Genomic DNA, 27,838 nt, shown 5'->3' with positions numbered 1-27,838 from the left:
TGCTCGCACACGTACAAGCGAATCTATGCAAGAGAAAATAAGATTTACTCACCCATCTCTCTTTTGCGAAATTCTCTGATAAAATAGTATAGCACTGGTGCGTAAAAATGAATAAAATTATTCAATAAAAAAAGTAGAAAATATTGCTGTGTAGCAAAAAAATAACACTTTTTTAGCAAATTCAAATACCTCTGAAAACATTTTTTTTTTAAATTTATTATCAAACGCAAAAATAATTTAGAATGACGATGCCACGTTTAAATGGTTATGTACCCTGCTGCATCACATTTCCGATATTGTCAATGATTTGGTCCTTACGACAATGAAAGTGGTTAAAAACGTTTTGCTACATAAACACATTTTAACATTCAAATAGGTTAGGTGTGAACAAGGGTTGGTCAGAACATTAAAAGTTTAAATTTTAAACCATTTATGTAAGGTAAATATTGTTGCCAATTTATATAATCCTTTCTGAATTAGATTCATTTAAGTTTAAAAAATTACTTTTAATTTTTTTTTAGCTTCTACAGCAATTTATCCTCCTTTATCCTCTTCGGGAAAAAATCCGAGATGATATTGTCAAAACCTGGTCATCTTATTTAATTTTATTTAAATATGTAATATTTTAGTGATAAAAATTTTACTATGGATTTAGCGTCTTAATTTAGCTCCTTATAAAGCCAACTGTCAACCATAACCATTGATGTTTACGTCAATCGCCTGGAAAATGCCTCGAAACTCGAATCAACACCAGTACGTAAATATTATGTTTTTACGTAGAGTTTTTTCTGTATGACTCTATCTCTTATATTATTCGTGTATAAAAACAGAACATATCGTTTTTATGTTAATATTTGCTAATTGCAATCTTCTATCGACATCGTGAATTGTTGAATAAAACTGTGAATCATTTATGTTTTCAGACCCATTACTGACAATGCCAACACAAGTGCTTCAAATGATGAAGTTTGTCGATGTTGTTTGTCCAAGAAAGACCTCAGAAGCATAACCAAACCTTATCTTTATTATGGAAAATATGAAGTTTACTCTCAAATGCTCACCACCTGCTTTTCTGAAGTATACATTAAAACTAATATATTGAATAGAGCTTTCGTTTATAAATTAACAATATCATCTTCTAGTTATGTGTAGAAAATGGTCTGATTTGTCCGGATTGTGTACGTAGATTACGTTCAACTCTCGACTTTAAAAAATGCGTGGAATCAGCAAGCTCACATTTTGAAACGCAATCGTCACAAATAAATTTAAATAGCGGTAAATATTTAATCCAGTGTATTAATACGTAATATTTTATTTTTATAAAGAAATGTGTTTTGTAGAAAACAACGTTAGTCTTCCAGTAGAAGAGCAAGATGACGATATTTCACATGATAACGTCGAATGTTTTAATGAGACACAAAATGGTATATTTTCAATTTATCAAATACTCTAATCTTGTTTCGAATATTGATAAGATTTTGAATGTATAGTTTTAGAAAAGCCTATGGAAATGACATCAAAATTTAGAGCAGAAACAAACTCCGAAAGTTCTGAAGATGAATTTTTCAAGCATTTTAATTCTCCGATACAGGATTCACAGAAAGTTTTCGTAGACAAATATGTATGTATTGTGTTATATAATAATAGACTTTTCAAATAACCCTAAAACAAATCATCGGTTTGTAAAAATAATGTAATTTTAAGTTTTTAAAAGAGTTTCCGTTTCCCCAATATAGCTAAAATGGCCTGATAAAATTTCTTGTTCTTATTAAATAATTTATCAACATATAGGTGTTTTATTATGCAATTTTTTAATGATTCTCTTGAAAATTTATTAATTTTGTTTTGCAATTTTTTTTTTCAAGCCGATAATATTATGTAGTAGTGAAATAAACATGTATGTAATTTCAGGATAAATTCGCTATCGGCGAACAGCGAACGTTGCCTTATTGTTTAGATAATACTGACAGAAAATGTGAAATTTGCAGCAAAGAATTTAGCTTTTACGGGTAAGTATTTTAAAAAAAAACTCATAAATTGCAGATATGATTAAAATATATTTTCAGAGAGCTTCTAAACCATATGCCTGAACACTATCCAAATCACATATGCGAAGTGTGCGGAAAAATCTGTACAACCAGGAAAAGCTTAATGTTTCACATTAAAACACACACTGAAGATCGTTTACAATGTGACATGTGTGAAAAATCTTTTAAGAACAAATCTAATTTAAACGCACATGTAAAAGTGCAGCACAAAGGAGAAAAGATACTATACAAATGTCCGGTATGCAATGAAAATCTTGAGACCTACAATGCTAGGTATAATATAATTTACATGTTTCACGAATATTGCGATAAAATCACCGACTTATGTTTTTATTTTACAGAATAAAGCACATGTCTTTGGTGCACAACAGAGAAGACAAACTATACAAATGCTCACAGTGTTCTTGTAAATATAGATTGGGCAGTCATTTAAGAGCTCACATGCGAAGAGTTCATCTGCAAGAGAAAAACTACAAATGCCAAATATGCGAGGCTTCATTTTTCTCTAGAAAATCTCTCGAGAATCATTCGCTCAAACACACGGGCGAAAAGAGCTTCACATGTTCAATATGCAATAAAAGCTTTGTTAGAAAAGAAACTTTAAAGCAACATACGACGAGGAGTCACACAATGGAACTACAAAATTTTGATCTCCAAGCGAAAATATGATTTATTAAAATTTAAAATAAAACCAGTAACGTTTTATTAGCATTATACATTTTATTTATCAACATTATTTATATATTCATTATATTTATTTATATATTCACAACAAAATATTTTATGAATTACAATGCTATCAAATTAAATATGTATATAGATTTATTTATACACATTCTAATACACTTTGTTACATATGAATTTAATATAAAACTATACTGTAGTAAGTTAATCTACATATTGCCACTCAGTGCATTGTGGTTCACACACATCCATAAGCACAAAAACTAAAATTTTGGAATCGAATAAAAACGTTTTATATTTTGTTCTATATTCGACATTTTTATTAAATTTTAAAAACTAATATGTTATGTTGTACGTTTCCAGTATATGCTAATCTATTTAATAAAACGTTTTTAATTGAATTGTCAGCCTTTCTATAAGCACTATCATAGTCATATATCTTTAAAAAATGTACAACACAAATGTGTATTCTTTTACTTCAGAGTCCACATGCTGATCTTTCCATTTTCAAAAATCAGATTCTTCTTTGGTAACGGGATTAATGGACCTCTTTTCACAATACCGATATCTTCACCGGGAAAGTACTGAAACATAAATTTTATCACTGAATTTTAATATACTTTACTCAATTTAAAAAAAATACATACCTGACATTGAGAAATAAACATCAATAAATTTTCAGATAGACTTTTGTTCGAATGTGTTAATTTTTCCAAACTAAAAATATATTAAATAAAAAAAATGAACGTTTTAAAATATGTTTTCTATGTGATTGTTTGAAATATACCTGTCAGGGTTTGAAAGCTTCGTTACTAAGGAATTGCATATGTTTTGATTGATTTCTTCATCGAATAACGGTATACCAAAGTGACATTCTAAAAGTGTCCATTTCTGAAAAATACATTAATTATATTAATATATTATATATGATATCACAAAGTTAGTCTTTTTAAATGTGAAGTTTTAAAGAACGCTCTATGACAAATTTCAAGTCCAATGAAACTTTTTTAACATTATATTATATAGATAGGTACAGAAATAATGATTTCAATTACAATATAGTATAGATTCAATGATGAAATTTCCAAACACAATTTTCATTATTATGTCTTTGATCAAGAATATACAAAAATATCTACAACTAATAGTTTCAAAAACGAGCAATACGCCAATCAATGTTAAAGTCGATGAAATAAATTTTCTGTTACAACAGATGATGCCAGTTGGAGTACATTAATTTTACTCAAAGTCCTATTATGATGCTAAACAATTAGCTATATTAGCTAAAAATACACCCATACCTCGCTATACGGCCGCTCTTTATACGGCCTTTCGCTATAACGGCCCTCTTCAATTAAGGCACGTTTTCGATTTACGGCCTAAAATGTTTCGCTATAACGACAAAAAACTTTTTTTTGATGTCGATTTTTTAAAAAATTTTAAAATAGATTTAATTTGCATAATTTTAAAATGAAAGGTGAAGCAGCTAGCGCCGATAAGGCCGCATCTAAGGAATATCCCAACATTTTAAAGGGAATTATTGAAAGAGCTGGTCATAAACCTGAACAAGTGTTCAACGTAGACGAAACAGGGCTTTATTGGAAGCGAATGCCTGATTGCACGTACATTTCAAAAACCGAAAAATCTGCGCCTGGTGTCTAAAGAACGATTAACTTTGCTACTTGGTGCAAATGCCGCGGGTGATTTTAAGCTAAAACCACTTTTAATATATTTGTCCGAAAATCCAAGGCCTCTTAAAGGACTAAATAAAAATCAATTACCCGTCATATGGAGATCCAACAAGAAAGCTTGGATGACTAAAGCTACTTTAGAGGATTGGTTCAAAAATCACTTTTGCACAGAAGTGAAAAAATATTTGCGAGACAATAACTTAAGCAACAAGGCTTTGCTAATTTTGGATAATGCACCAGGGCATCCTACTAATTTATCCGAACTATCTGAAGATGTCATGATTGAGTACCTTCCGAAAAATACAATAGCTCTGATCCAACCAATGGATCAGGGTGCAATAGCCACTTTTAAGGCATATTACCTACGCCGAACTTTCCGACAACTTATAAGGGTAGCCGATGGTAAATCTTCAATTAAAACATTTTGGAAAAACTATAACATCAAGGATGCTGTTGACAGCATCAGTGAATCATGGAAGGAATTAAAATTAACAACAATGAACCATGTTTGGAAAAAAATATGGCCAGAATGTGTAAAAAGTACTGATGCAGAAGTTAATTGCCTTCCTGAAATTAGGCAAAACATTTTGGATCTAGCACATGATCTCGGCTTTGAAGGTTTGAACGAACGTGATGTGCTTGATCTACTTGAAGCTGATAGGGAATCCCTTTCATATAAGGAACTCATTCAGTAGCAAGCAGAACCGGCATTTGATGAAGAGACAGAGCCTGTTGTATTCAAACAGCTAACATCAAAAAAATTGTCAAGAGCTTTTTCCTATTTCGGACAAGGAATAAACATATTCCTTGAAAACGATCCTGGTGTCGAACGTAGCGCTAAAGTTTCTTGAGGAATTAACTCAGCCATTAGCTGTTATTAATCACTGAAGAACGAAAGAGACAAAAAGGCAAGACAAACAACGTTGGACAATTTTTTTAAGCCAGGCCAATCCTTACCAGCGAAAAATGAGAACGACAGTGATCTGCAGGTTACCATTTCTTCATCGTCTTCAGATTAAAGCCATTTTAAAAAAAAAGATGTATGTATTCATACACATATTTTATGTAACATGAAGTTGTTTCATTTTTGTTTATGGATTATTGTTGGTTTTTGGAGTCTGTTATTATTTTATGTACAAATGTATGTACTTGTTATGTATGTATTTTTGATTTAAATGAAATAAAAAGATAAAATGCAGTTTAAATGATAAACCATGTTACATATTTAGCAAATTTGGAACCGATCCCATTGAATTTGTATTAGAATAATTGATTCGTTATACGGCTTTTCGCTTTGCGGCCAAGTTTCGTGGAACGTATCTAGGCCGTAAAGCGAGGTATGGGTGTATTCATAAAATAAATAAACCAAAAGTGTATAAATAAATATGTGTTAATAGCTGAGATTTGTTTTTTTGCTTAAAGTAGCTTCAATTACTATTTCGCCGTACTTAATATTAAAATTACATGGACTACTCAATATATCAGAAATTGATTTGATTAATGTATGTTTTTCTCATGGTAAATTTTATGCCAATAACGCACTATATGTACTGATATAAAAATATCACAACAAAAAACTTTGTCCAAATACAAACGTTAAAGAATACGATATAACTGAGAATAAAACACCAGCAAAGTTAAAACTTTAAATAGACGATAAAATTTCAAAATACTGTTCTGTTGTACTGTGAATACAAAGACACAACAGTAGCTTAAAATGGGAGGCACACTTGCAACATGCACCTAATTGGAGCACCCTGTCATTAGAGAGTTGTGAAGGGGGGAAGTAAATTAAAAATCATAGACTAATGCAAGTTCAGTACAGTGATGGATGTCTTACTCTAGAATAGGCCTGTCAAAGTCGCGGCCCAAACAATCTAAAGTTATTCCCATCTTGAGAATATTCAGCGCTCCAAGCAAAAAAGGTCACCTCGGAAATTTTCTGTTTACGGATATTTGTGGAAGCTAAAATAAAAAAGTCACACCTCAGACATTTTACAAACATAAATTTCCAAATTGACCTTTTTAAATTTTTTTTGCAGCCCACATAAAATTAAATCATCTATTTTTGGACCATATTAGTGATCGAGTTTGAAAGGCCTGCTCTAGAAGGTGTACGAGTGGACTAGAAAGACCATTGCAGCAGTTTAAGACATTTTCTTGTTAGAAGAAAAACTAACTAATACTAACCTCTTTTTTAAAAGATCTCAGATCAAGAACTTCTTTAGGTCGATTTTCACATTCAGCCGTAACACTCTTCTTATCCTCGTTCTCGTCGAGTGGCAATTGTGGGAACATTGGAATATTCTCCTCAGTCGGACTTAACAAACTGTCGATGTTCTCCAATTTAATTGGCGCCTCCTTTACTTCCAGATTGGAGAAGTTATCATCGGAAAAACTCTCGTTTTCTAGTCTTTGCTCTAACCGATCGAGCTCTTGGCACAGAATAGTAGAACAGTCGACGCTCGTAAACCCGTTTGCCGGAGAATGAGTTTTACTTTGAGTCAATGGCGTCAAAGCAAAGTGTGACTCGTTTGGCGACTGCAGAGGATTCTCCGTCTTGATACCATCCTCCAGCTCCAGCTTTTTACTCAGTTCTTGTTTCAACCGTTCATCATCCGATAGACAATCTTCTGCGTTTTGTAAAGCTTTTGCCTTTGATACCGCAGCTGCAATATTTATTTTAGTTACAACATTTCAAGATTGTCTTTAAAATACAATTATAAAAACATACATGAATTTCTAGTTAAAATAACGTCATTCGTTATAATATCAATACCCCAATCTGGTACACCGATATCTACCATTGATATGTATCCGCAAGAGTGTTGTAGATCTATTTTATTTCCTAGTCGTCTGAGTGCACTATGATCCCACCACAGCGCTTTAGGGTCGTCTAAAATAAGACATAACCTCATAATAAGCTTCCATATCAAGAATTTGAGTGAATTATTTACTTTTATCATCCGGCGGTGGGAATGAGACCAATGTGGTAGAAGCCACATCTCGCACTCCATACGCTTGAATCATTACAGGACTATATTTTAAAGTGGCATTAATGGCAAGAAAATTACACGTCGGTAATACGACTGATTCGTGTTGCCACGAAGATACGAGCAATCTGGAAAATCCAAGAAAAAGCCTAGGAAGAGTCTTGATGGCAGTTCCTAAAAAACAAAAATTAAATGGATTTATATCACATTTTTAATAATCAATTAAAAATAAAATAAAACCTTTTGTAAGCAGTAAAGTGGGAGGTCCATATCCGGTTATATGATAGATATATAATTTGAACCATAAAGAATTAGTTTCCGGTGGCGATGGACCGAGAATCGGCGGGGTGTGTGGCGGGCCTTGTGGAGGTCGAACTTCTCTGGATAAAGGAGCCATTGTTGCTAATAATCTGTTGAGTTAAAAAATATAGCTTAGCTTAGATTGTAGTGGTATAATCTTATTTTAAAAAGTTTCTCACTTATATTTATTATTTAATAATCGAGCGACCGTTGCAGCGTCTAGTGATTGAAGGCTTTCACAGCGTACTAGATCCATGGGTCTCAAAGGTGCTAGAGCTCTTAAAGCAGATCTTAATACCAAAGCATGTGTCCAATATCTTTTAGCTTCTCCTTCAATATCTTGCCATCCAATCTAAAAATGTAATATAGTTCACCTTTTTTATAAACATTAAAATTGCAATACATTCTAAACATCGAAATAAAATGACAAGCAATTTTACATCAAATTAAAGCATTACTACCTTATCCAATTCTTCTAGAAAACTGTCAATACTCTCGTCACATAATTTTCCGACTTCGAACATTGTCACAGCGTGATTTTTAAGATCCTGATAATTTTAAATACAGAATATACTTCAATGTATTAATACTTTATTATACTTGTAATATATTTACCGGAGATAAATTTCCCATCATGAGATAGGCAGTTAGAGTAGAATCAAATAAGAATCCAAAACGAGGTCCTTTTCTGTCATCGGGACTCGAATCTTTGTACACACCAGGAACAATTGACTATAACCAAACATTAAAATCATTTACCTTACTACTACAATACATTAGATGCTCTAGAAATAATTGAATATGTATGTGAGCTCTAGATTATATAGCAAAACTGCCCTTATTATTATATTTGTACTTATTTTGACAAATGTAACATGAAAACACAATTAAAGTATTCGTTGTGCTGTATTCCTGATAGAATGTGAATACGAATATACTCTTGCATATCAACTCTGGCGATTGTAAATCAACTGTGGCGATTACGAAAAAAGGAAATGTCAAACGAAAATTTCAGACAATGCACTTCATATATGAAATAAAGAGGAGAGGGGGCAGGTGAGGGCGTTCTTCCCACCCTTGAATTTGATCAGTAAAATTAATGTCATTTATTGAAATACATACTATGAATTGTAATGAAATCGAAATATAAAAAAATGAGCACTGACTGGTCAACTTTTGCCACCCTCCCCTGATTTTAAACCAGAAATTCTCAGGTTATGTCTCAATGAAAATCTAAAGAAAACAGTCTCGAATCTATTCCAATTTTTTTTTTAAATGTCATTTTAGTGAAATCATATCGGAATACATATTCATCAATACATATATATATATATTTTTATCAGTGAAAATGTAATTTATCTGGTAGATGCTAGTAAAATTATATGATTTCAACTATTCCATATATAGCAATATATGTATATGTACATTGCGATGTACATATGTTACAGTGAATGTGTACTTTTCAGTGAAGTTATAATTTCACTGAAATTAAAATTAGCGTGTTATTCCATAAAATATTTTTGTGGCAAAAATGTATGATTTTAATACTGTATTTTTGTAGTCTTATTAAAAAGGGTAAAACATGATTTAGTTTTTAAAAAATACATACCCGCTCCTCTTTTAAGGGTGTTTTAGGTACGTTAGTTAAAACAGGTTCCATTTCAAGGGAGTTATTTTGTGATATGTGATCAAATGTCAATGGTGTTATTGGACGCACTCTAAAAATGTCAAACAATCCATAACATAACATTAAAAATACATTCAGTGTTAATTGACAGTAAAGTTTGTGAAAAAGAATCCATAATTACACTTTAACCGGAGTGCGATTATCCCACGACGAATGGAGATTTGATATCGAAGGTACGTCTAATCTCTGTGCAAATCCAAGCCGACAATACAACGATACAGCTTGCTTCACCAACTCGACGTCTACTTGTAATACTGAAGATATATCATTGACGGTTGTGTTTTCGTCAATTGATACGAATATTTTATATAAAAGCGTTTCAAAGTAATCCCCCATTACGCGATTCATTACGAAGCCTTGAAGTGGAGGAACTCGCACACGATCCACACTCGTTATGGGTACGTCTACATATACTAATCCTTTCCTAAAAGTACATATTTATATATAAAATATATTGCACAAAATGTAAATGTATAATGATTGCGATTATTACTTATATAAACTTTGAATGACACAATAATCGAGAGTGCCGAGAGTTTGTGAACCCTGATCTATAAGTTTATCGATTAATATGTGCTCCTCATCATTCAGCATCTGAAATAATAAACATTAATATTGGTGGCTTGCAGGTGTTTGATCATTTGCTGTCTGAAATATGAAGAATTAGAGTCGATGAAACCAAATTTACTCAAATAATATCTTTTTAAGTTGAAATCAATAACTCGAATATTGAAATAATCCAAAGATTCCAACAAAAAAATTGAGATGCTCTAACGAGAATCTGTAAGCGATTTATCAGACAGAAAATATTAATACATAGCTAATGGGTTTGCGAATTTAAGGCAGAACAAAAGCGCAATCAAGATTTCCAGATAATAAAAAACTCATTACATGTAATCGATTGTTAAATTAGTGCATACTTTAATGTCGTCTTCTAAAACGTATCCTAATTCGAGCCTCCACCAAGGCTGAAGTGGAGGCATGCACGGAAAAGCAGGAAGTAAACTTCGTCCGACGTTGCTCACTCCGGCAACTTTCCACGATCGACCTCTACTTCTAGCTTTATTCATCAGCTCTATATATTCATTCCTACCGATTCCGAGCAAACGAAGACCTAAAATTTATTAAAATTATTATAATGATTACTTATTTTATAACAATATACAAGAAAAAAACATTACTATCAGCCGCTGTAAAATTTGGCAATGTATCGTAGCTCTTCTCTAAATCCATTATTTGTCCGACTACCTCTTTGTAATAACTAAAAGGAGTTATTCTTAACCCTAAAAATGAAAAAAGTAGATAAACACTTGTACTTTTAGTGATAAATTATTTGAAATAAGAAACCTTTGACTATCATATCGGCTAAATGATACGGAAATAACATAAGCCTTTGAATACTGCTTTGGATGAGTGCTTCATAATAGCGCCGTTCATCTTTCTTAATCGTTTTCACTTGAATTAAAAATAAATTATTAATAAAAATACATAAATTATATTTTGAAATGTTCATACCTAAATTTCCTCTATATCTAAGCTGGTTCCTAATGCTAAATTCAAATATATAGCGTTGATATTCCTTTTGAGAATTCCCGAGCAACTAAAATCATTTACATTGTTTTATGCGTAACGTTAAGGAAAACAGAGATAACGATCGCGACTTAAGATAACATTCTGCCGATTTATATTATTACGCACATGTTTCACGCCGGATGGCAGTTGCGACCAGCTTTTCTTAGATCTTATGCATTCGTCTACATCGTTCATTGTGGACGAGACGACGACGGCAAGAAGTCTCGACTCAAAATATTGGACAAAACATTCATTTGACGTACGGCGAAGTAAGCTGTCAATAGACGTCTCTATAAAACTAAACAGCAAAAATATCGGCCATAAGTAATTTAATATTTTTATTAGTGCATTTATCTATAAATAATTAAAAATACCTATTTTTATTAAGTTGAAAAAAATAATAACAAATCATTGCGCCACCGGTGGTAAGAAACAGGTAGATTTTTAAAGTTTTTTCTCCTTAATTACACAATCTGTCTATTGACAATAAGTGATTTTTGTATCAATTTTTTTTCTCTTTTCCTTAGTTAATAAAAACAAGGGAAAAAATAACACGAAACAATAACAGTAAAGATACCCAGTGGAATCTTTCTTTACTTGTTCTATTATTTTTAACATTAATACATACACATACACACATTTATATGCACATAAATATACACTCATGAACACACACACACACATACATATTTATCCTGATAAATATGTATGTGTGTGTGATAAATATGTATCTCATAAATACATATATTATCCTGGTAAATATGTATCTCACCACCCGCGCCTGCGCGGGTGGTGAGATACTTTCCTTCTCGATCGCTCGCGTGTTAAGTGACAAGAGTGAGTGAAAGATAAGGGCATGCACTCTCAATAAATTAAATATAGTTAAATATTTTAAATAGCTATTTTTATGATAATTATAAATATAAAAGACCAAATACATAAAATTAGTCTATTTAATGGGATTGTTCAGGGCATACGTTCTAAAATGGCATATATTAGGTTCCTCTAGTAAATTTAGACGACGTTCGAAAAGTGGATGGAATTGTTGTTTTATCCACCCAAACAAAAAAAAAACTGTTTTTCAATATTTTTTGGATAGATAAAAATGAAATTTACGCAGTATTCAAAAGCAGAGGTGGGAGAATAACAATTGCCCGCCAACATGTGGCAGCACTTTGACCCCCCCTGTTAGATATTTTTATCTGGTAACATCGCTGGCTACGCAGCTGGCCGCGGCCGTGTCTTCGGCGGGTAAGTTTCGCCTTTTCTCTCTCATTCGCAATGCACGCGTTTATTCCTGTATCGAAAAGACGTTAACTTTTCGATTAAAATTTCAGTTCTAGCGAACGCACCGAGCGAATCGCCATTAGACACCGACCGGCCATGCAAGATGACCGCTAACAGCTCGCAGTCCTAACATCCCTCGTCAACGGTCTAATTTTACATTTGAGCGACCGTTACGAACCATGAGCAACCCTTGCGAAAATAACAGCCCTTATCGGCCGGAAAGCGATAACAGGCGAGAGAGTTCAGGCAGCGATGGCACAGGAGTCGAAGCGACAGCCCGACAGGTCAACTCTTCTTCGACAGATCATAACTTGAGCTCGTTCACCGAGAGCAAAGAGGACTCCTACAGCAGCGGCATATTCTCCCCGGATATGTTCAACGAAAACGATGAAGATAAATTTTTCATCTACAACGAAGACTTCAACATTTACAACCAGAAGATTATTAAAAAAATAGAGGTATAATCGCGTTCCAAGTCTTCCAAAATTATTAATAATTAAGTTCTTATATAGAAGGAATCTTCTACACATAAATATCCTAGACCAACATTTCATTATGTTTATAGTATTATGATGACTACTTCAATCAACTTTGTTTTACTATTCTTGCAAAACGGGAGAGTGTGACAACACAAAACAAAATGAATTATGAGATAAAAAAGTATTAATAAGATTTTAAGTAAATTTACTCATATTCACAAAAATAACTAGACCATATCAGGTTGTTCCATAAGTCTGCGCTTTTTAAGATGCCTTTACTAAATTATATATTCTCCATCTTTTTCTACAATTATTCTCCACATTTTAATCAATTTTTTAATGTCGTTTTGTATATCTTATTGTAAAATATTTTTTCTACCTGAAAATTGTTTCCGGGATCTAAATAGATGATAGTCGTTTGGAAAAAAGTCTGAAGAATACCGTGAGTGAGAGAGGAGATCCCAAGAAAATCTATTGATCATCTTCTTAAATACATAAGGGCGAGCGCTGTCTTGGTGTATAATTAACTTAATTTTACACCAAGACAACGCTCTTCTCCTATAAACTAAAATTTCTTTAATTTATGAGGGAAGGTCTTTTTTATGGCCTGAGTCACTTAAAAGAATTAGCTGAGCACTATATATCTGTTGTAATTGTGTGATTATAATCCAATAACTCAAAATGAATTATACCCTTCATATTCCACCAAATGCATAACATTAACTTATTTGGGTGTAATCCTGTTCTCGGGGTTGGAATTGGAGGTTGATCCAACCACTGACTTTTACGTCACATGTTCAAGAAAAAGATCCACTTCTCATCTTCAGTACCAATTCGACTCAAAAATAAACATTTCTGTTCTAGAATCATTAATTATTACCATATTAATATTCACTGCATGAGATTTTCCTCAGACAATTTATGAGTTACCCATATATTTCAAATTAACACCTTTCCTAATTTTTTAATTGCCTGAACTGATGTAGGCAACACATTGAGTATTAGTGCTAGGTTTTGTATCGTTAATCAGTTAAACCTGATATGATGGTAGCCCTAATATCCTCACTAACAACCCCTAAGAACTACCACCCTAAAGTTAAAATTCGATTAAATGTTAAAATTTAGAACCACATTTGCCACTTTCTAAATTTAATGGCATCCCTGCTCATTGCATTTCATATGTTTTTAACTGCTATTGCCACATTATGACCGACTTGAAACTCAAAAGTATAATATAACTTAACTGAGATTATTTTATCTCCACTGCCATTGTTGATTTAGGGTTGAAAATATCGAAACAAAAAATATTGCATTACTAAATAGCATTGTTGATATGACTACTGTTAACGAACACAAAGAATACCAGAGTTATCGTTAATTTATAAAGTGGTACAAAAAACGATAGTTTTGTCAGCCCTATCTAAATTCTTCAAAATTATATTACATCGGTATGTTTATATCGCTGACCAATTTCTCTTTGATCCACAACATGGATTTAGACCTGAGCATTCTAATGTACCTAGTATTATTTTGTTTTTGTTGTACTAATCTCAAAAAGAAGTTTCAGAATTTTCAATGATCTGACAATTTGTTGCTATGATTCTTGATATTCAAGAGTACTTACTATTGCTTGAAGTGTCACAAGGATCAAATCTCGATCCATTGTTGTTTATTCTATTTATAAATGGCAAAAATAAATAGTTCACTCTATATATTATATAATATTATACATGATTTATCCAGATTTTATATATAATATAATATAATAATGAGTTTCAATAATAATAATAATAATAAAACAATAGTTAGAACCTAATGATAGCTTTTTTTTATTATTAAAAAATAGTTTGTGTTTAACTGCTAAAACATTATATTGTGATATATTTGTGGGTCGGCAATAACATAGTTTATAAACCCATTTCGTTATCTGCGACCCATAAATGTACAATACTTGACTATTAAATTAACCACTATACATAATTTTTTTCATATAGATACCTTATGTATTGGTATTTAAGTCAGATAAAAGATTACTTACGTGTTTTAATAGCATAATAAATCAATGGCCTTAGTTAATATTGATACTATAGTCCTACTATTCTGATACGAAATACTACTATGAAAATCACAATAAAATGTAACTTCTTATCTGAAAAGTCAGTGTACGTAAATTGAAATTTGCTTGTAAAAATAATTGAAGATAAATCTTAAAATTTAATTAATTATATTTTAATTAGGGTATTCAATGTTTTATATATCAGTAATGTGACTATTTTTTATGTTTATTTTTCCAGAAAAGCTTGCAAGGTGTACCGCCGCATCCGTCTATAACTATTTCTCAGTTAACCGTTGAAGAAATGTTAAATCTTTACAATACAAATTTGGCCAAGTTCGAAGGCAGCGAATCCGCCGTCGATCGGCCGAGTTCTTCTAAAGATTGTGATAAATCATACGATTCGAATGGTGGCAATTCTAGTTATAGCAATCTAGTCCAAGGGTCGAGCAAGCAAAACGATTACTTTTTCGAAGACGATCAGAAACGAACGTCCAGTTGTTGGATCGGATCGGACGAGCTTCAAGATATGGCTGTGAACGGAAAATGGCCTGATATTACTACTTGTAGATATTATGGAATACAGTAAGTGCGATAAGCAAGTTTTAGGTGAAGCGGAAATTGTTATTAAAGATCCCATTCAATCAATTCCACCTTATTTTGTTGATAAGCTTTAACTAAACAAGTAGTTTTATCTGTTAGATAAGAAATACATACACATAGATAACATAAATTTAGTTTGTCAATAATATTTTGAGATTCCCATGACAAAAATGTGTTTTTCAATGCAAATTTTTAATTGTGGATGACATAAATTCTTCGCTTTACTTATTGCATTTCGTTATGTATATAGTGTATCATATGTATTAATCAATATTATTTATGATTTTAGCTATAACACTTCTTCGTATACTGAAGAAGTTGATCGTTTATTATCCCAATATCTATCACGGTACGTCGGATGCGAAACTGCATCGTCTTGTGTGTTGACTTGTTGTAAAAGTCCACTAAAAAAAGGTTTGAGATCGAATATCGGACGTTCTCCTGCCAAAAGCTTGATTTTTATGACCCGGCGCCGAATAGAAATGTGTACTGCTAAAAATTTTAAAGGAGCTATCGCTCCTAATAGACAAGTATATATTGATAGGAAGTAAGCATTTTTTATATGTAGATTTATTAAAGTTGTATATTTGAAACGCATTGCTTATTATTTATTCGTTTTTAAATCTTTTCCTTCAGAAAATTGGGTAATATCAAAATAGACAGGTTGCAAAACGTTCGGAGGAGTCCTCGGTTGAAAAAGACTCCGAAGAAAAGCTCGCTCCGGAAGAAGACGCCGAAGAGCAGGACGCCCGGATCGAAAAAAAAGTCGGCTTCGAAGCGCATGGAGACTCCGAAAAAGTCGCTTTCGGCCAAGAAAGGTACGAAGCGAGCTCTCTTCCTGAGTCCCGAAGCGGAAATGAATCCAGAAACGTCCCAGGGACCGTCCAGCTCACTTTTGAACAATTCGAAGCGTATACTGTTCGAATCGCCAACAAAGGAGAGTCCAACGAAGACACCCGTCAGCTCGAAGAAGAATGAGCAGTTGTGCAAGAAACGAAAATTAGACGATTCGTTTAGCAATCCTGATAATTCTAATAGGGCAAAGCTTCGTAAGAGTCTCACGTTCGGCGGTGACAAAATGGACGAGATAAATCAACCCCAATCCGGTATCAAACCGCTCACGAGGCACGCCTCGGAGCAAATGCCTAATAAATTACAGCAGATGAGCAGTCTTCATAATAAGGTAATAGTTTATAAAAAGATACAGTTAATACTGTAAATATTATAAAATATTCGAGTCATTTAATTGCTAATTAATTAATGAGATTTAAGACAATAACTATAGTATGACCTTTGACTCAACTTGTGACCTCTTGTTTTATCAAGCGCTTTGTAACAATTATTATAAATAAAAATAAAACGAAAACATTGTAGATATTAATAATAATATTTATACTCACCTAATATTTATTTTGGTAGTTTATTTAATAGTTATTGCTTGTTTCAGAAACTATTATGGGCTGTTGCCGAAGCGTTGAGAGCACACAACATTGGATTGAAACATGATCAGTTCAAACTGTACATGGCTTCTTTAACGAAACTGACGCGTAAACTCGTAACGTTACCTTTTCACGCTCGTATGCTCTCCATTCCTGGAACATCAACCAGCGATACTCTGCTAAAGTATAACAATTTGATTGAGTGATTGCTGTCGTTTTGCAATCAATGTTCTACAATTCAGTTGCTTTTTTTCAGGATTGCACGCCAACATTCGTTCCCTGTCATTAGGGGCAAATCGGTTGACGATATCTTCAAAGAAGAACAGCAGAAGCAAACAGTCGCACAGGCATCCAAGGCTTTGGGCCGTACTCCTTTAAAGATTTTCGAGAGTATCACTCTGCCCCAGTCTGGTTCGATCAACATTAAAAACTGTGAAAATGCATACGGGAATTTGAAAAATGGAAAGTCCAGCTGCGGGAGTAACGCAAAGACAGTTTTGCAGGACAAAACCATCAATATTGAAACAAAAGTGCCGTACGTCAGTGACCCTCTTTTTGAATCCAGTCTTAAGAAAAACATGAACAACAGAACGACTATGTTGCTGCATAAAGCATCGAGGCAAATACACTTTGACGAAGTCGACGATAATTTCATGAGATGATTCTGTTCGGTTAGATATTTATGTGATATTGATAATGCGTGATTTGAGTGTGTATATAATGTGTGAATATATATTTTAAGAAAAAGGTTTATATGCATATATAGCAGATATATTTTTACTGTGTGACTTTTTATTATTAATAATATAATAAAATACAAAGTAAATGCAATACGAAAGAGAGTTTGTTCGAATATAGAGCTATATTAAAGTGTCTGATATATACATAAATTATGTACGACTACTTTTATACCATTCTTATTCGTTATTTTACTACCAGCGCTGTTTTTTGCGGGTTATTTAAAGTTGTATATATAATGTAGTTATAAAATAATTTATCTTCCGCACATTGTGATCTCAAACTATTCTTATATTAATATGGGTTGGATTTATTTAATATTCCATTAAAAAAAATGAAATATTAAATTTAGTTTAAAATATTAAATATGAATAATAAAGCTTATGAATAAATTAAGCTCAATCAGCAAGTGTATTAATTAATAACTTGAATAAAGTTAATTTTTTTCTGAAACTGGTATGCATATATTTAAACAAATTTAGGTGCAATAATTTTTAAATTATTAAAAAATAGTGTATAGTAAATGCATTTATTTATCTCTTTTTTGAACTCATTTATATTATTATTGGTTGAAAATGTTCATTCTTCCTATAGTTGCGGTACATACATATATAGTATATTATTTATAAAAATATTAAAATAAAATTTTATATAAAAATCACGTTTTTTCCATATTTTAATAAACCTCAATTTTATGGTATCAATTTTTAATGAAACAATATCTTATCATCTGGTTGTTTTAATAGTGTATTACTAACCACGAATTGTAACGCCTCAAGCCACCGCATATTGACTCGAGCTTTATGAGTGGTTTATTTGTTGTGATGATAATTTTGAGTATCTTATGTAACATCTAGTGCTCCTAATTTACCCCTTATTTGTACAAAAAGAGTCGGCATATGTGCGGATTTTTTCAGTTCAGGTATAGCGCTATTTTTTTGCTAAAAAGATTTCATTCCTAATAACAATTCTTCCGGTGAAATCATCACCTTGAAAATTGCAAAAATCCCTCGCAAGCATTAACACGCCAGTTTTTCAAATCTTGTCCACTTGTACACTTGCTGAAGTGACAGACATGCATCATCATACTAAACACACATTTGTTGATAGATTTCAATATATTTCCACTTTTCAATACTCAAAAAACGAATGACGATAAAGTTTGGCTACACTTTGGTGCATACTATAAATTTTACTGCAGTATATTCATGTTGCACCTTTGATTCGTGCAGTCACCTATGCACGATAGCGTTTTTTTTAAATTTAAATGTTTTCATTCGACTCACCTTGTACTTTGTGACAATCTCATTTTAAAATAATCATGTAGTATCCATAGTACGTCGGTAAGATATAAATAAACCAATAACTTACTCAAAGAGCACCAACAACCAGAGTCGCTTATTAGATACATAAAATATGCTACTCACAACCACAAAATTTAAAAAGATATGAAATATAAAAAGTCGCCCACAGAATTGATAGACCTGACAAATCGTGTAATAAAAATGCAGCTAAAATATCAAGAAATCTTGCCACCAGCGACGTGTTCCGAATTCCGCTAGTCCAGGCACAAAACATCGTTAAAATCGATACATAACCTATTTTTTATTAGACGATAGTAAACATATTTTTATAAATGGAATTTTGTACAAATTATATTTACGCATCATCAGCTCCATTTGGTTCAAGAAAGGATTGGATGAATGGAGGAGTTTATTTTCTCCTCCCAACGAAGGAAATATTGTGTACAATACTTTGCGTAGAAGAAAATTCAGCACACGTTCTAACTCAGGCTTTAGCAACCGAGTAGTGATCTAACTTTTATCTTTGCATTTGATTGAGAGCCGCAGTCATTAGTAAGCAGCCAGGAGTTACTACGTAGTACTATGCCAGAAACGATCCATATAGACATACTACCTGCCTAAGCGGTCCAGTATTTATTTAATAATCATATATATTATATTAAGCTAAATATAGTGTATAACGCACATTTAACACAATTCTTGCTAAATATTATATTACACAACTCACTGCTCACAATTTTCATTTTATATATTTGAGTTATCTGAATCAGAAAAAGCTAATCATCGTTGGTATAAAACAATATCTATATTATAATGGCTCAGATAGCCTTATCTGGCAAATTATGACGATAAGTCATTGCAAATCTAGAATTGACACATACACAAAGCGAATATTGTTTCTTCCACAATCTATTTGTGCTATATCATGGGAAACCAACCGGTAATCCCATTATCCGAAGATCAGATTGAAGAATACATTCTAATGACGTATCTTTCAAGAGTTGAAATTTTATAGTTAGTATATTTATTATTTTTTAAATTTATACTGATTCCTTATTCAATGTCATTGTTCTACAGTATTTTAAAATGTTTTTCGGCGTTGGGTTTCCAAGAGATGACGTATAATTTCTATCATCGATTTCACAAATTGGAAGTGATGGATATGTTTCCAGCTTTGAAAGTAAGATTATATTTAAAATCAATTAATTTCATAAATTATTATAATATTAAATCATTAAATATGCTTTTAGTACAACCCTTTTTCAAATAGAATCTTTAGAGTCTTCTCTTCGTTTAAAGATGACCGATTCTCGTTTGAAGATATGCTAGATTTGTGTTCTGCAATGAGTGAAAATTGCCCCGATGAAGTCAAAGCTTTGTGGGCGTTTCGAATATTCGGTAAACTAATATATCAACAAATACATAAAAAAAAAATTAAATTAATTGTTAATATTTATAGATATCGATGAAGATAATCAAATTAGCGAAAGAGATTTATTTAATATCATTGACCGTTTAACATACATCAAAGGTGACCGGACAAGAATTATTTCTACAGATGAGAAACGTAAAATATTAAACACGGTAAAATAACTAATTTGTATTATTTATGCTTAAGAAAATTTTAGTATATACATATAATACAATAATTTACTTTATATAGATTCTAAAAGATATGGATTTGCAAGTTTTCGGTGGATTGAGCGAAGCAGAGTTTGGACACTTAATTTCTAAAATGCCTGAATTTAAGAATTGTTTTTATTTAAAAATATAAAAGATATGTATATTAAACAGTATGATTTTTTAATATATTGTATCTGTAAGTTCCAATTAACTAATTTTTTTATTATGCACTTATATTACTCAAAAATATATAATTGTTTATAATAGACATACATGTAAAAGTATTTGATAAAAAAAGACTTGTATTTTTTATAAATATTATAATGTTATATAAATTAAAAGTATAATAAATAAAGTTCATTTCATTTCTTATATCACGAAAATTAATAACAAATATATATGAGCCTATGATATATTATTTTTAGGATAGTATGTGTTCAAATTCCAGAAATGAGTATTAAGTAGTCGACACTCGTCGAAATGTGTGTATTAGAGAGAATATTGATCAGTTCTTGATTAGCTGTTTCCATAATAAATCGGGTTTTTTAACGATTGTTTTATGTTTATATTATAGCAAAATAACTCCAGTAAATATAGTTTATATCCAGACATATTTATTTATTAAAAATCTTCCGCTGTAACATGACAGACGCTAGCACAATGCGTTACAATCTGATAACAATAAATAAGTATTGTTACTCACTTAACTTGGAATAAGTGACATTTATTTAGAATTATGTTTAATAACTAGACGCCAGAATGGAAATGTAACCATTACGGCTAATGTTGTTTCGTTCATTTATACTATATCCGTGCAGGGCAGGCAGAACAGGCGATCGCCTGGGGCGCTAGATCTTGTGGGGAGCCGTGATACCAAATAAAAGCGCAATATTCACTTAAAATTATCAAACAATATTGTTAAAAAATATAATCTGATATTATTTGCTACGCTAATGCGCTGACCTAAGCGATATAATACTGCAGATAGCTATAATTACACAGCTACTATTTACTAGTATTATGGATTCTATATGTAATAAAAGGTTGCTCAAAATGTTATTTAATCTGAGACGTGTATACACGAATTATTTCAAAAATGTATAGACGGCTTTCATAAGTTATGTCACAGTTTAGGGGATGAGGAGGTCAGTGGAATTAAGACAGTGTGAAATAAACAGGAGTCTGGTTCAATGACATCTTGTGACATAGAAAGGGAGGATTCACAAAAAACCTGTGACATTATTTATGGAAGCCGCAATAAACGCAATTGTATATTTTTTATATTTTCAATTTTCTATCTTTAACTTTTAAAATATTTTTAATGGGAAAAAATATTAGTGCATCAAAGTTGTATTTTTATAACAATTATACTTTATTAAAATGCATTAAATTGTAAAAAAACCGTTTTATTATTAAAAAAATATTATTATACATTTTCGCACGATGCCGTTGCGCAATGGCCGTACCGCACGACGCTAAGACCAAGTGCGGCGAAAAAATAATAAGCCGCCGCCGCTGTCAATCGTGTTTGTTGTTAGCCACCTCCTCATGGTCGAAAGGTATCTAATAAAGCTACACACTTTCTCAAATTAACATCTATGAGCTCGACTTCCCTGCGCACTGTCGACTCGAGTTGTGTTTTAAATGTCAACCAAATGCCTGGCATGTTTATAATCGAACTGTTCGTTTAAGCAACATTTCACCGTTAAATGCTATCGAACAGGCGTTAAAAACGACGAATCGACTATTAAATCGACAGTATAAAAGTATATTAGACGTGTACTTTGAAACTAAATCTTTATAACTCATTAACCAAAAAATCACCACCAACTACATTTTTAATAATATATACGAGTAGTATCCGCTGGTCATAATTTATATTTTTGAAACTGGCGCATTCGTCAATTTTGCCTAAATTATTTGTAATTGATTATAAATATTATATTAGAATGTCGATTGGCATGTTTTAAAATTTGGCCTTAAAATATAATTCATTTTAATATAAAATTGACAAATTCCGTACTTAAAAAGTATTTATTTCTTTACAAAAAACACATTGTCGATGAAATTAAACCTTGAAGAGTTCAGTGCAGCTAATGGGCGACTATTTTTCGATATATATGATATATTATAAAATATAATTGCATCTTCAGTTGAAATTGCAGTTGAATATGCAAATTGCTTTTGCATTCTGGAAAGGCATTACTCTGATATGTTTTATACCTTTTTTACAATTTTTTTAAATTTATTTTTTTGGTTACTGTGCCTACACATATACTATTTTGAAATTAATTGTTTGTAGTCAAAACTGCAAATGTGTATCGAATGTTTTGTCTCTTTTTCAAAATGTATTTATAAATAGAAATTTGCATTAAAACGATATTGATGTTTGATATCTTGTTTGTATACCGCACGTGTCTTAATGTCTAGAAAATTTTTGCCATTGTCTTACATCAGAACGCTATGATCTACTAATTTTAGAAAATAACCAACACGGTTCACAATAAACCGAATCAAATTTTTTTGAGTAACCTAGCCATAATCGTGGTATTGAATCGTACTTCGATTAGGGTTATTAATATATTTCACTAGAACTTTTACTTCGTTGTTTGATATTTTTGGGAAACGTTCCTTTAGATTTATGCGGTGGCATACTTAAAATTAATTGTTAGAATAGAATAGAAATAATTTCCCGAATCATTTTAAGCGAAAGCAGTATCAGAGCTTGCATTTTGAATCAGAACTTGTATGTTATGATCAATTGTTTTGTCGTTTTCTTCAATTCCATATTATTATTTTTTGTATAAATTGGTCAAGTTTCAAAAATGTATTCAGTGCGTCCTGTTGTTGTTTTTTGCTTTTATTTTTTGTGCTTTTTTTGCGCATAATATTTTTTAGAGTGCTAACTAAATTTAATAAAATTATGAATCTTAATTTTTTTTATTAATTTTGTTATATACACTTAATTTAACGAAATTATAAAATTAATATTAAAAATAATCTAAAATAAAATTTGTATTAATGGATTGTCTTGGGTTATTAATATATACATATATAGTGATCCTTTTCCTGCCTCCCGTACTCAAGGGCACAGCGTTTTGATTTTCTGGATATGCATAATCAATACTAAAAATATAGTAAGCGGGTGTTTCACAAAATGTATGATGTAAGACGGTATTTAAATTTTCGTTTTGTATTAATGGATTATCTTGGGTTATAAATATATACGTATTTGGTGATCCTCTTCCTGCCTCTTGATCCCAAGGGCTCGCATGCACTGCCTGCCCCACAACATAGTAGTAGTTACGCCACTGGGTATGTAGAATATAGTGAATAAAAAGCTCATCTTGATTTTTTTAAAAGTTTGGTACAGGCAATAAAATAATATTTTGATTTTTAAGTTGTAATTGAAACTGTAAAAGTCTTGTACATTTACATATTGTAATCGCAAGCTATTCGATTATTATTATTACCTTTTTTTTGATATTATACCGCAGAAATTTTAGAAAATAACGAATTAGAAATTAAAAATGTTACATTTTTTATATTAAATAATTTTTCATTTGCTGTACATATTTTTTATATTTTTAAGAAGTTATTCAATCAAAGTTTTATTTTTTAAATATAAAGAAATATATACATCAAATTTTGTCTAATAATATGATTAATTATTAATTATTATTATAATACAAATTACTATAAAATAAGGCAAACCGTACTCAGTGGAAGTAATAGAAGTCGCTGAGGTGTGCCTAAATATCATATTAAAAATCTCAGAAGTAGTTAAAATAACAGACATGAAAGTGTTAATGATGCAGAAGAGAAATAGTTTTTATGAAAAATCTTACAAGCAAAAGATATTCTTTATTGGCAACTATTATAAATCAAAAACACCAGAAAACATATTTATACGAGGTGCGTTAATTCAATTTCCTAATTGGCAAAATGTACATAACCCTAATTTGTGCGACATCAGACATTTCATTTTGAATTGTATTGTTCGTTATTAATTATATTATTCATAGAAAACCTATGCTTAATTTAATTTATATTACAGATTGAGGATGAGATGTTTGCCAGGAGGAGTTGTGTAAGGCGATGCAGACTGAGGCCGCCGGGCGCTATGTGCACTCGGTGAGCGATTTGTATGCAGCAGACGAAGTAGAACTTCTCCTGGAGGAGCTACGAGAACTGGAGCGGCCGGCCGGCCGGCGGCCGGAAGACATACAGGACTTTGAAATAGCCGGTAGTCAAACGGGAGTCGGGGGTGTGGTTGGCGGTGGCGCCTGGTCCCCTGATGGCACCGTGCATTCCTGGGATAGTCATCCGCACTATAGGCGGACACCGCCGCCGCCGCCTGCCCGCATAGCCCCGATATACTGTTTCACGGGACACTTGACCACTTCGGTAGGAGCGTTGCGACTGATTGTTACTGTAAGTATCGACTTTTCATCACTTATTTAATAGAGAAACTTTATGAACGTCTGCATTTCAGATATGTTCTTTGTGCTGCGTTTGGTTGGAATATACGGCGGGCGGGGCTGAGCTGTGGCTTTTGCCGCATGCATCCCGACTACGATTGCTTCTAGCGACGGCACTTTTTTCTCTTATGGCATCTATGGCTCTTCTTTTTCTCGATATATCTAGACTTGTCCATCTCTTTCCATTTAATTGGGCTAAACTTGTGAGTATTATATTCAACTATTATATACATATGTATACATTTAGGATTATTAGATCAGTTTTTTAGTGTTAGATGGTCAGTCGATAATTTAACTAAAGTAATACTGACATTTTCAAAAATATTTTTTACCTCGTAAAATCAGTGAAGTTAATAACAAAACTCTTCATTATATTAATGTATGAATAAAATCTCTAATACTCTTGATCCTGGACTATTTTGAGTGCACTAGTCCTTTCTTTAATTTCGGTAAAGTTCTTCAAGATAAATAAAATCATTTATTTCTTCGAATCTTCAGGATCATAAATCAATTTTCCATTTGAATCAACTCTGAATATTAATACCATGTATGATATCCTATTATTTTGGCCAGGACCTTGTATTAATAAGTAGGGGAAGAGAACACATCATTGCTGGACTCCGCCTATTATTTAGATGACTTTTGTATATTTATCATTTCTCCTTTGTTTCTAAATTTAAACGTCTTTATATAGCAACTTAATTTCCTTAATAAGGATCCAATCGTCAGATTCAGCTTCTGAGATAATTTATTACCTGAGATTTTAACACAAATTATTTCACAGAATGCATGGCTTTATATTTGCGTCGGATCGATTTATATCATCGCTAGTTCCCTGACGATGGCAGCCGTTGTGAGCAACGACTACTGGTGGGTCGGCGCAGGAAGGACCGACATGCTGATTGCAGCCTCCGTGAGTGAATCAATCTAAATATACGTTTGTTCACATTTTTTTATTAAATTATTTGTCAGTCTTTCGGACTGATCGGAGGCTTAGCGAGCGGCGCCACCGCAATGATCTACTGCTACAGAAGGCCGCCGCCTTCGTCCACTTCGGCGCTGTTGGCGATTCCGTCACCATCAGATTCGCCTCAGCACACACCATCGCCGTCGCCATCGCCTCCCACGTCGCGCCGGGGGCCCACATACCTACCTGTACCTGTCGAACCCGACCCTTTACCTTGTTCCTCCAAAACTCCATTATAGTGGTCCTCTAGCATTACTATAAATTTTAGTCGAAGGACTTCCTTACATTCCGAACAGTTCCACAATGACCTGTCCCATTAAGTTGTTTTTAATTTATTGTTTTAGTTGTTAATATTAGTGTTCGATCTCAATATAATAGTTTTTTTATTATTTATTAATAGATAGATATTTAAAAAATGGACTAGTCTGATAATATTACAAATTATAATTGATTTTGGATTTATACGGCTTCTTGAAAAAGGGGTATCTAGAAAAAAGGATGTCTATCACAGTGAGGGTTCTTGGTACTGCACTTTTACTTATCTTTACCGTGTGATAAGTTTTTCATGGTACTCGACTATGCCAGTTAAAAGCTGCCGTAGCTATTAAAGTAGATAGATAGTATGTATTTTAGAAATTTGAAAAGGACATTCCAGAAAAGTATAAAGATTATATGCATGTAGGCGATCAGACACCACTTCTAAATGCCATTTCGAAAAACATGGTAACAGCGTTAGAAGTGATGTACTTTGAAGGCGGCAAAAAATTTAATAAATTTTAAGTAGCCCCCAAAAAATTGTTAATGTTCGGGAACTTTTTAAAGAGCCCACTTATGTATATAAAATATGTACATATTTATAACACCTGAGTAATCTTGATATCGTTAAAAGTTGCCAGGATGTGCCATTATGTCATAAATATAAAACATTCCCCGATAATATTTTGGAGAATTTCGATTGAACTTAAATTTTTTTGCTATAAAGATTTGCTAACTTAATTTATTATATACTTTTTTTATTTTCAATGATTTTAGTAAAATTCAGGCTAGCGAAAAAAATTATCCATATGTGGCGATTTTTATACTGACTTTTTTATCCATAATTTTAAGCTAGAGCCGAATACTGCTTTAAATCAATTTAATATGTATTAAAATACATGTATGAAAACCCTAAGGCAATAGTTGTTAATAAAACAATTCATAATAAAAAATAAAAAATATAATAAAAAAATTGGCGATAAAATATTTTTAAATCAAACAAATGACGCATATTTGCGTCACCGGCTCTTAACGATTTTTGTTTATAAATGATGTTTTTGTCCTGCAAATTGTTTTTATCTAAATAATAATTCAAGAAAATATATGTGATAGATAGATTTCAAATTAATTATACTGTGTAAATTAGGTAAATCTTATATTTATAGCAAAAAAAGAGTGTGATAATACCAATTTTAAAAGATATCTTCCATTTTTTCTGGACATCCCTTTCGTTTGTATTTTATTTATTTATTTTTGAATTTATGTTGTTCTTCACAAACTTCTAGATCCTTCGTGATTTGTTTACTGATAAAATAGAGTGATTCCCGGGTGGTGTCAGTGGGCTCAAAAAAATATAAATCAATAAAAAAAAAACAAGGCCACATTGTCATATCATCAGAAATTGTGTTAATTTGTTAACGTTGACTGTAGAAAATAGTTATATGCAATATTTTATCCAATTTTAGTGGGGATTGATATGATAAATAATTATTATTATGAAATGATATTGGTGATTTTTTTACTAATTAAAAGTGACAGTGCACCTGACAAATAAAAAGACAGCGAGCATCTCATTGCGGTTTGGTGATATTATCATAAATAGGTGTATCTTGTGACGCATTTATCAATCAACT

General features: G+C 32.0%; 5 protein-coding genes across 6 annotated transcripts; 4 read left to right on the top strand and 1 right to left on the bottom strand.

Annotated features, from left to right (window-relative positions):
• Positions 1-673: 673 nt before the first annotated feature.
• On the top strand, positions 674-2,759 carry LOC148233847 (uncharacterized). Its single transcript, XM_088188853.1, has 8 exons — positions 674-753; positions 924-1,077; positions 1,143-1,275; positions 1,341-1,424; positions 1,491-1,621; positions 1,912-2,009; positions 2,067-2,321; positions 2,390-2,759. The coding sequence occupies exons 1-8, from the start codon at positions 704-706 to the stop codon at positions 2,715-2,717; spliced, it is 1,233 nt and encodes a 410-aa protein (XP_088044979.1). The 5' UTR covers positions 674-703; the 3' UTR covers positions 2,718-2,759.
• LOC148233846 (protein FAM91A1) lies at positions 2,749-11,273 on the bottom strand. Of its 2 annotated transcripts, XM_088188851.1 has the most exons (18): positions 11,102-11,273; positions 10,919-11,003; positions 10,751-10,858; positions 10,585-10,686; positions 10,324-10,517; positions 9,897-9,997; positions 9,525-9,827; positions 9,326-9,434; positions 8,332-8,448; positions 8,178-8,264; positions 7,896-8,068; positions 7,657-7,826; positions 7,381-7,590; positions 7,158-7,319; positions 6,614-7,092; positions 3,520-3,623; positions 3,380-3,449; positions 2,749-3,316 (listed from the first exon to the last, which is right to left on the bottom strand). In XM_088188851.1, the coding sequence occupies exons 1-18, from the start codon at positions 11,168-11,170 to the stop codon at positions 3,206-3,208; spliced, it is 2,754 nt and encodes a 917-aa protein (XP_088044977.1). In that variant the 5' UTR covers positions 11,171-11,273; the 3' UTR covers positions 2,749-3,205. The 2 variants fall into 2 exon arrangements, with proteins under 2 accessions (XP_088044977.1, XP_088044978.1); XM_088188852.1 differs by lacking the exons at positions 9,326-9,434; positions 11,102-11,273.
• An 860-nt stretch (positions 11,274-12,133) lies between these two features.
• On the top strand, positions 12,134-17,726 carry mi (cyclin E-interacting protein minus). The gene is made up of 7 exons (XM_088188902.1): positions 12,134-12,226; positions 12,313-12,720; positions 15,036-15,379; positions 15,687-15,944; positions 16,034-16,580; positions 16,845-17,020; positions 17,093-17,726. Exons 2-7 carry the CDS (start codon positions 12,442-12,444, stop codon positions 17,496-17,498), a joined length of 2,010 nt encoding a protein of 669 aa, XP_088045028.1. The 5' UTR covers positions 12,134-12,226; positions 12,313-12,441; the 3' UTR covers positions 17,499-17,726.
• Positions 17,727-19,418: 1,692 nt separating this feature from the next.
• On the top strand, positions 19,419-20,749 carry LOC148233844 (calcium and integrin-binding protein 1-like). Its single transcript, XM_088188890.1, has 5 exons — positions 19,419-19,892; positions 19,956-20,058; positions 20,129-20,276; positions 20,338-20,462; positions 20,542-20,749. The coding sequence occupies exons 1-5, from the start codon at positions 19,804-19,806 to the stop codon at positions 20,650-20,652; spliced, it is 576 nt and encodes a 191-aa protein (XP_088045016.1). The 5' UTR covers positions 19,419-19,803; the 3' UTR covers positions 20,653-20,749.
• Positions 20,750-21,959: 1,210 nt separating this feature from the next.
• LOC148233843 (uncharacterized) lies at positions 21,960-27,518 on the top strand. The gene is made up of 5 exons (XM_088189012.1): positions 21,960-22,060; positions 24,559-24,935; positions 24,997-25,185; positions 25,767-25,895; positions 25,955-27,518. The coding sequence occupies exons 2-5, from the start codon at positions 24,600-24,602 to the stop codon at positions 26,186-26,188; spliced, it is 888 nt and encodes a 295-aa protein (XP_088045138.1). The 5' UTR covers positions 21,960-22,060; positions 24,559-24,599; the 3' UTR covers positions 26,189-27,518.
• Positions 27,519-27,838: the final 320 nt, after the last annotated feature.

This window comes from Plectrocnemia conspersa, unplaced genomic scaffold, assembly GCF_051122295.1.
Source record: "Plectrocnemia conspersa isolate PC_06_02 unplaced genomic scaffold, ASM5112229v1 ptg000007l, whole genome shotgun sequence".
Taxonomy (NCBI): domain Eukaryota; kingdom Metazoa; phylum Arthropoda; class Insecta; order Trichoptera; family Polycentropodidae; genus Plectrocnemia; species Plectrocnemia conspersa.
The sequence above is the reverse complement of the archived record's forward strand: the minus strand, read 5'-3'. Positions and strand labels throughout refer to the sequence as shown.

What these genes read in the sequence shown, in the direction of transcription:
- LOC148233846 (XM_088188851.1), bottom strand. Translation starts at nt 11,170, where the DNA reads ATGAACGATGTAGACGAATGCATAAGATCTAAGAAAAGCTGGTCGCAA. An exon ending in CACCCTTAAAAGAGGAGCGG is followed by an intron (nt 8,449 to 9,325) that starts GTATGTATTTTT and finishes GTTTGGTTATAG; the next exon opens with TCAATTGTTCCTGGTGTGTA. An exon ending in TGTTTATTTCTCAATGTCAG is followed by an intron (nt 3,317 to 3,379) that starts GTATGTATTTTT and finishes TTTATGTTTCAG; the next exon opens with TACTTTCCCGGTGAAGATAT.
- mi (XM_088188902.1), top strand. Translation starts at nt 12,442, where the DNA reads ATGAGCAACCCTTGCGAAAATAACAGCCCTTATCGGCCGGAAAGCGAT. An exon ending in AGATTATTAAAAAAATAGAG is followed by an intron (nt 12,721 to 15,035) that starts GTATAATCGCGT and finishes TTATTTTTCCAG; the next exon opens with AAAAGCTTGCAAGGTGTACC. An exon ending in CAAGTATATATTGATAGGAA is followed by an intron (nt 15,945 to 16,033) that starts GTAAGCATTTTT and finishes CTTTTCCTTCAG; the next exon opens with AAAATTGGGTAATATCAAAA.
- LOC148233847 (XM_088188853.1), top strand. Translation starts at nt 704, where the DNA reads ATGTTTACGTCAATCGCCTGGAAAATGCCTCGAAACTCGAATCAACAC. An exon ending in CGAAACTCGAATCAACACCA is followed by an intron (nt 754 to 923) that starts GTACGTAAATAT and finishes TTATGTTTTCAG; the next exon opens with ACCCATTACTGACAATGCCA. An exon ending in TTTTAATGAGACACAAAATG is followed by an intron (nt 1,425 to 1,490) that starts GTATATTTTCAA and finishes TTGAATGTATAG; the next exon opens with TTTTAGAAAAGCCTATGGAA.
- LOC148233843 (XM_088189012.1), top strand. Translation starts at nt 24,600, where the DNA reads ATGCAGACTGAGGCCGCCGGGCGCTATGTGCACTCGGTGAGCGATTTG. An exon ending in CATTTAATTGGGCTAAACTT is followed by an intron (nt 25,186 to 25,766) that starts GTGAGTATTATA and finishes ATTATTTCACAG; the next exon opens with AATGCATGGCTTTATATTTG. An exon ending in ACATGCTGATTGCAGCCTCC is followed by an intron (nt 25,896 to 25,954) that starts GTGAGTGAATCA and finishes ATTATTTGTCAG; the next exon opens with TCTTTCGGACTGATCGGAGG.
- LOC148233844 (XM_088188890.1), top strand. Translation starts at nt 19,804, where the DNA reads ATGGGAAACCAACCGGTAATCCCATTATCCGAAGATCAGATTGAAGAA. An exon ending in TCAAGAGTTGAAATTTTATA is followed by an intron (nt 19,893 to 19,955) that starts GTTAGTATATTT and finishes ATTGTTCTACAG; the next exon opens with TATTTTAAAATGTTTTTCGG. An exon ending in AACGTAAAATATTAAACACG is followed by an intron (nt 20,463 to 20,541) that starts GTAAAATAACTA and finishes TACTTTATATAG; the next exon opens with ATTCTAAAAGATATGGATTT.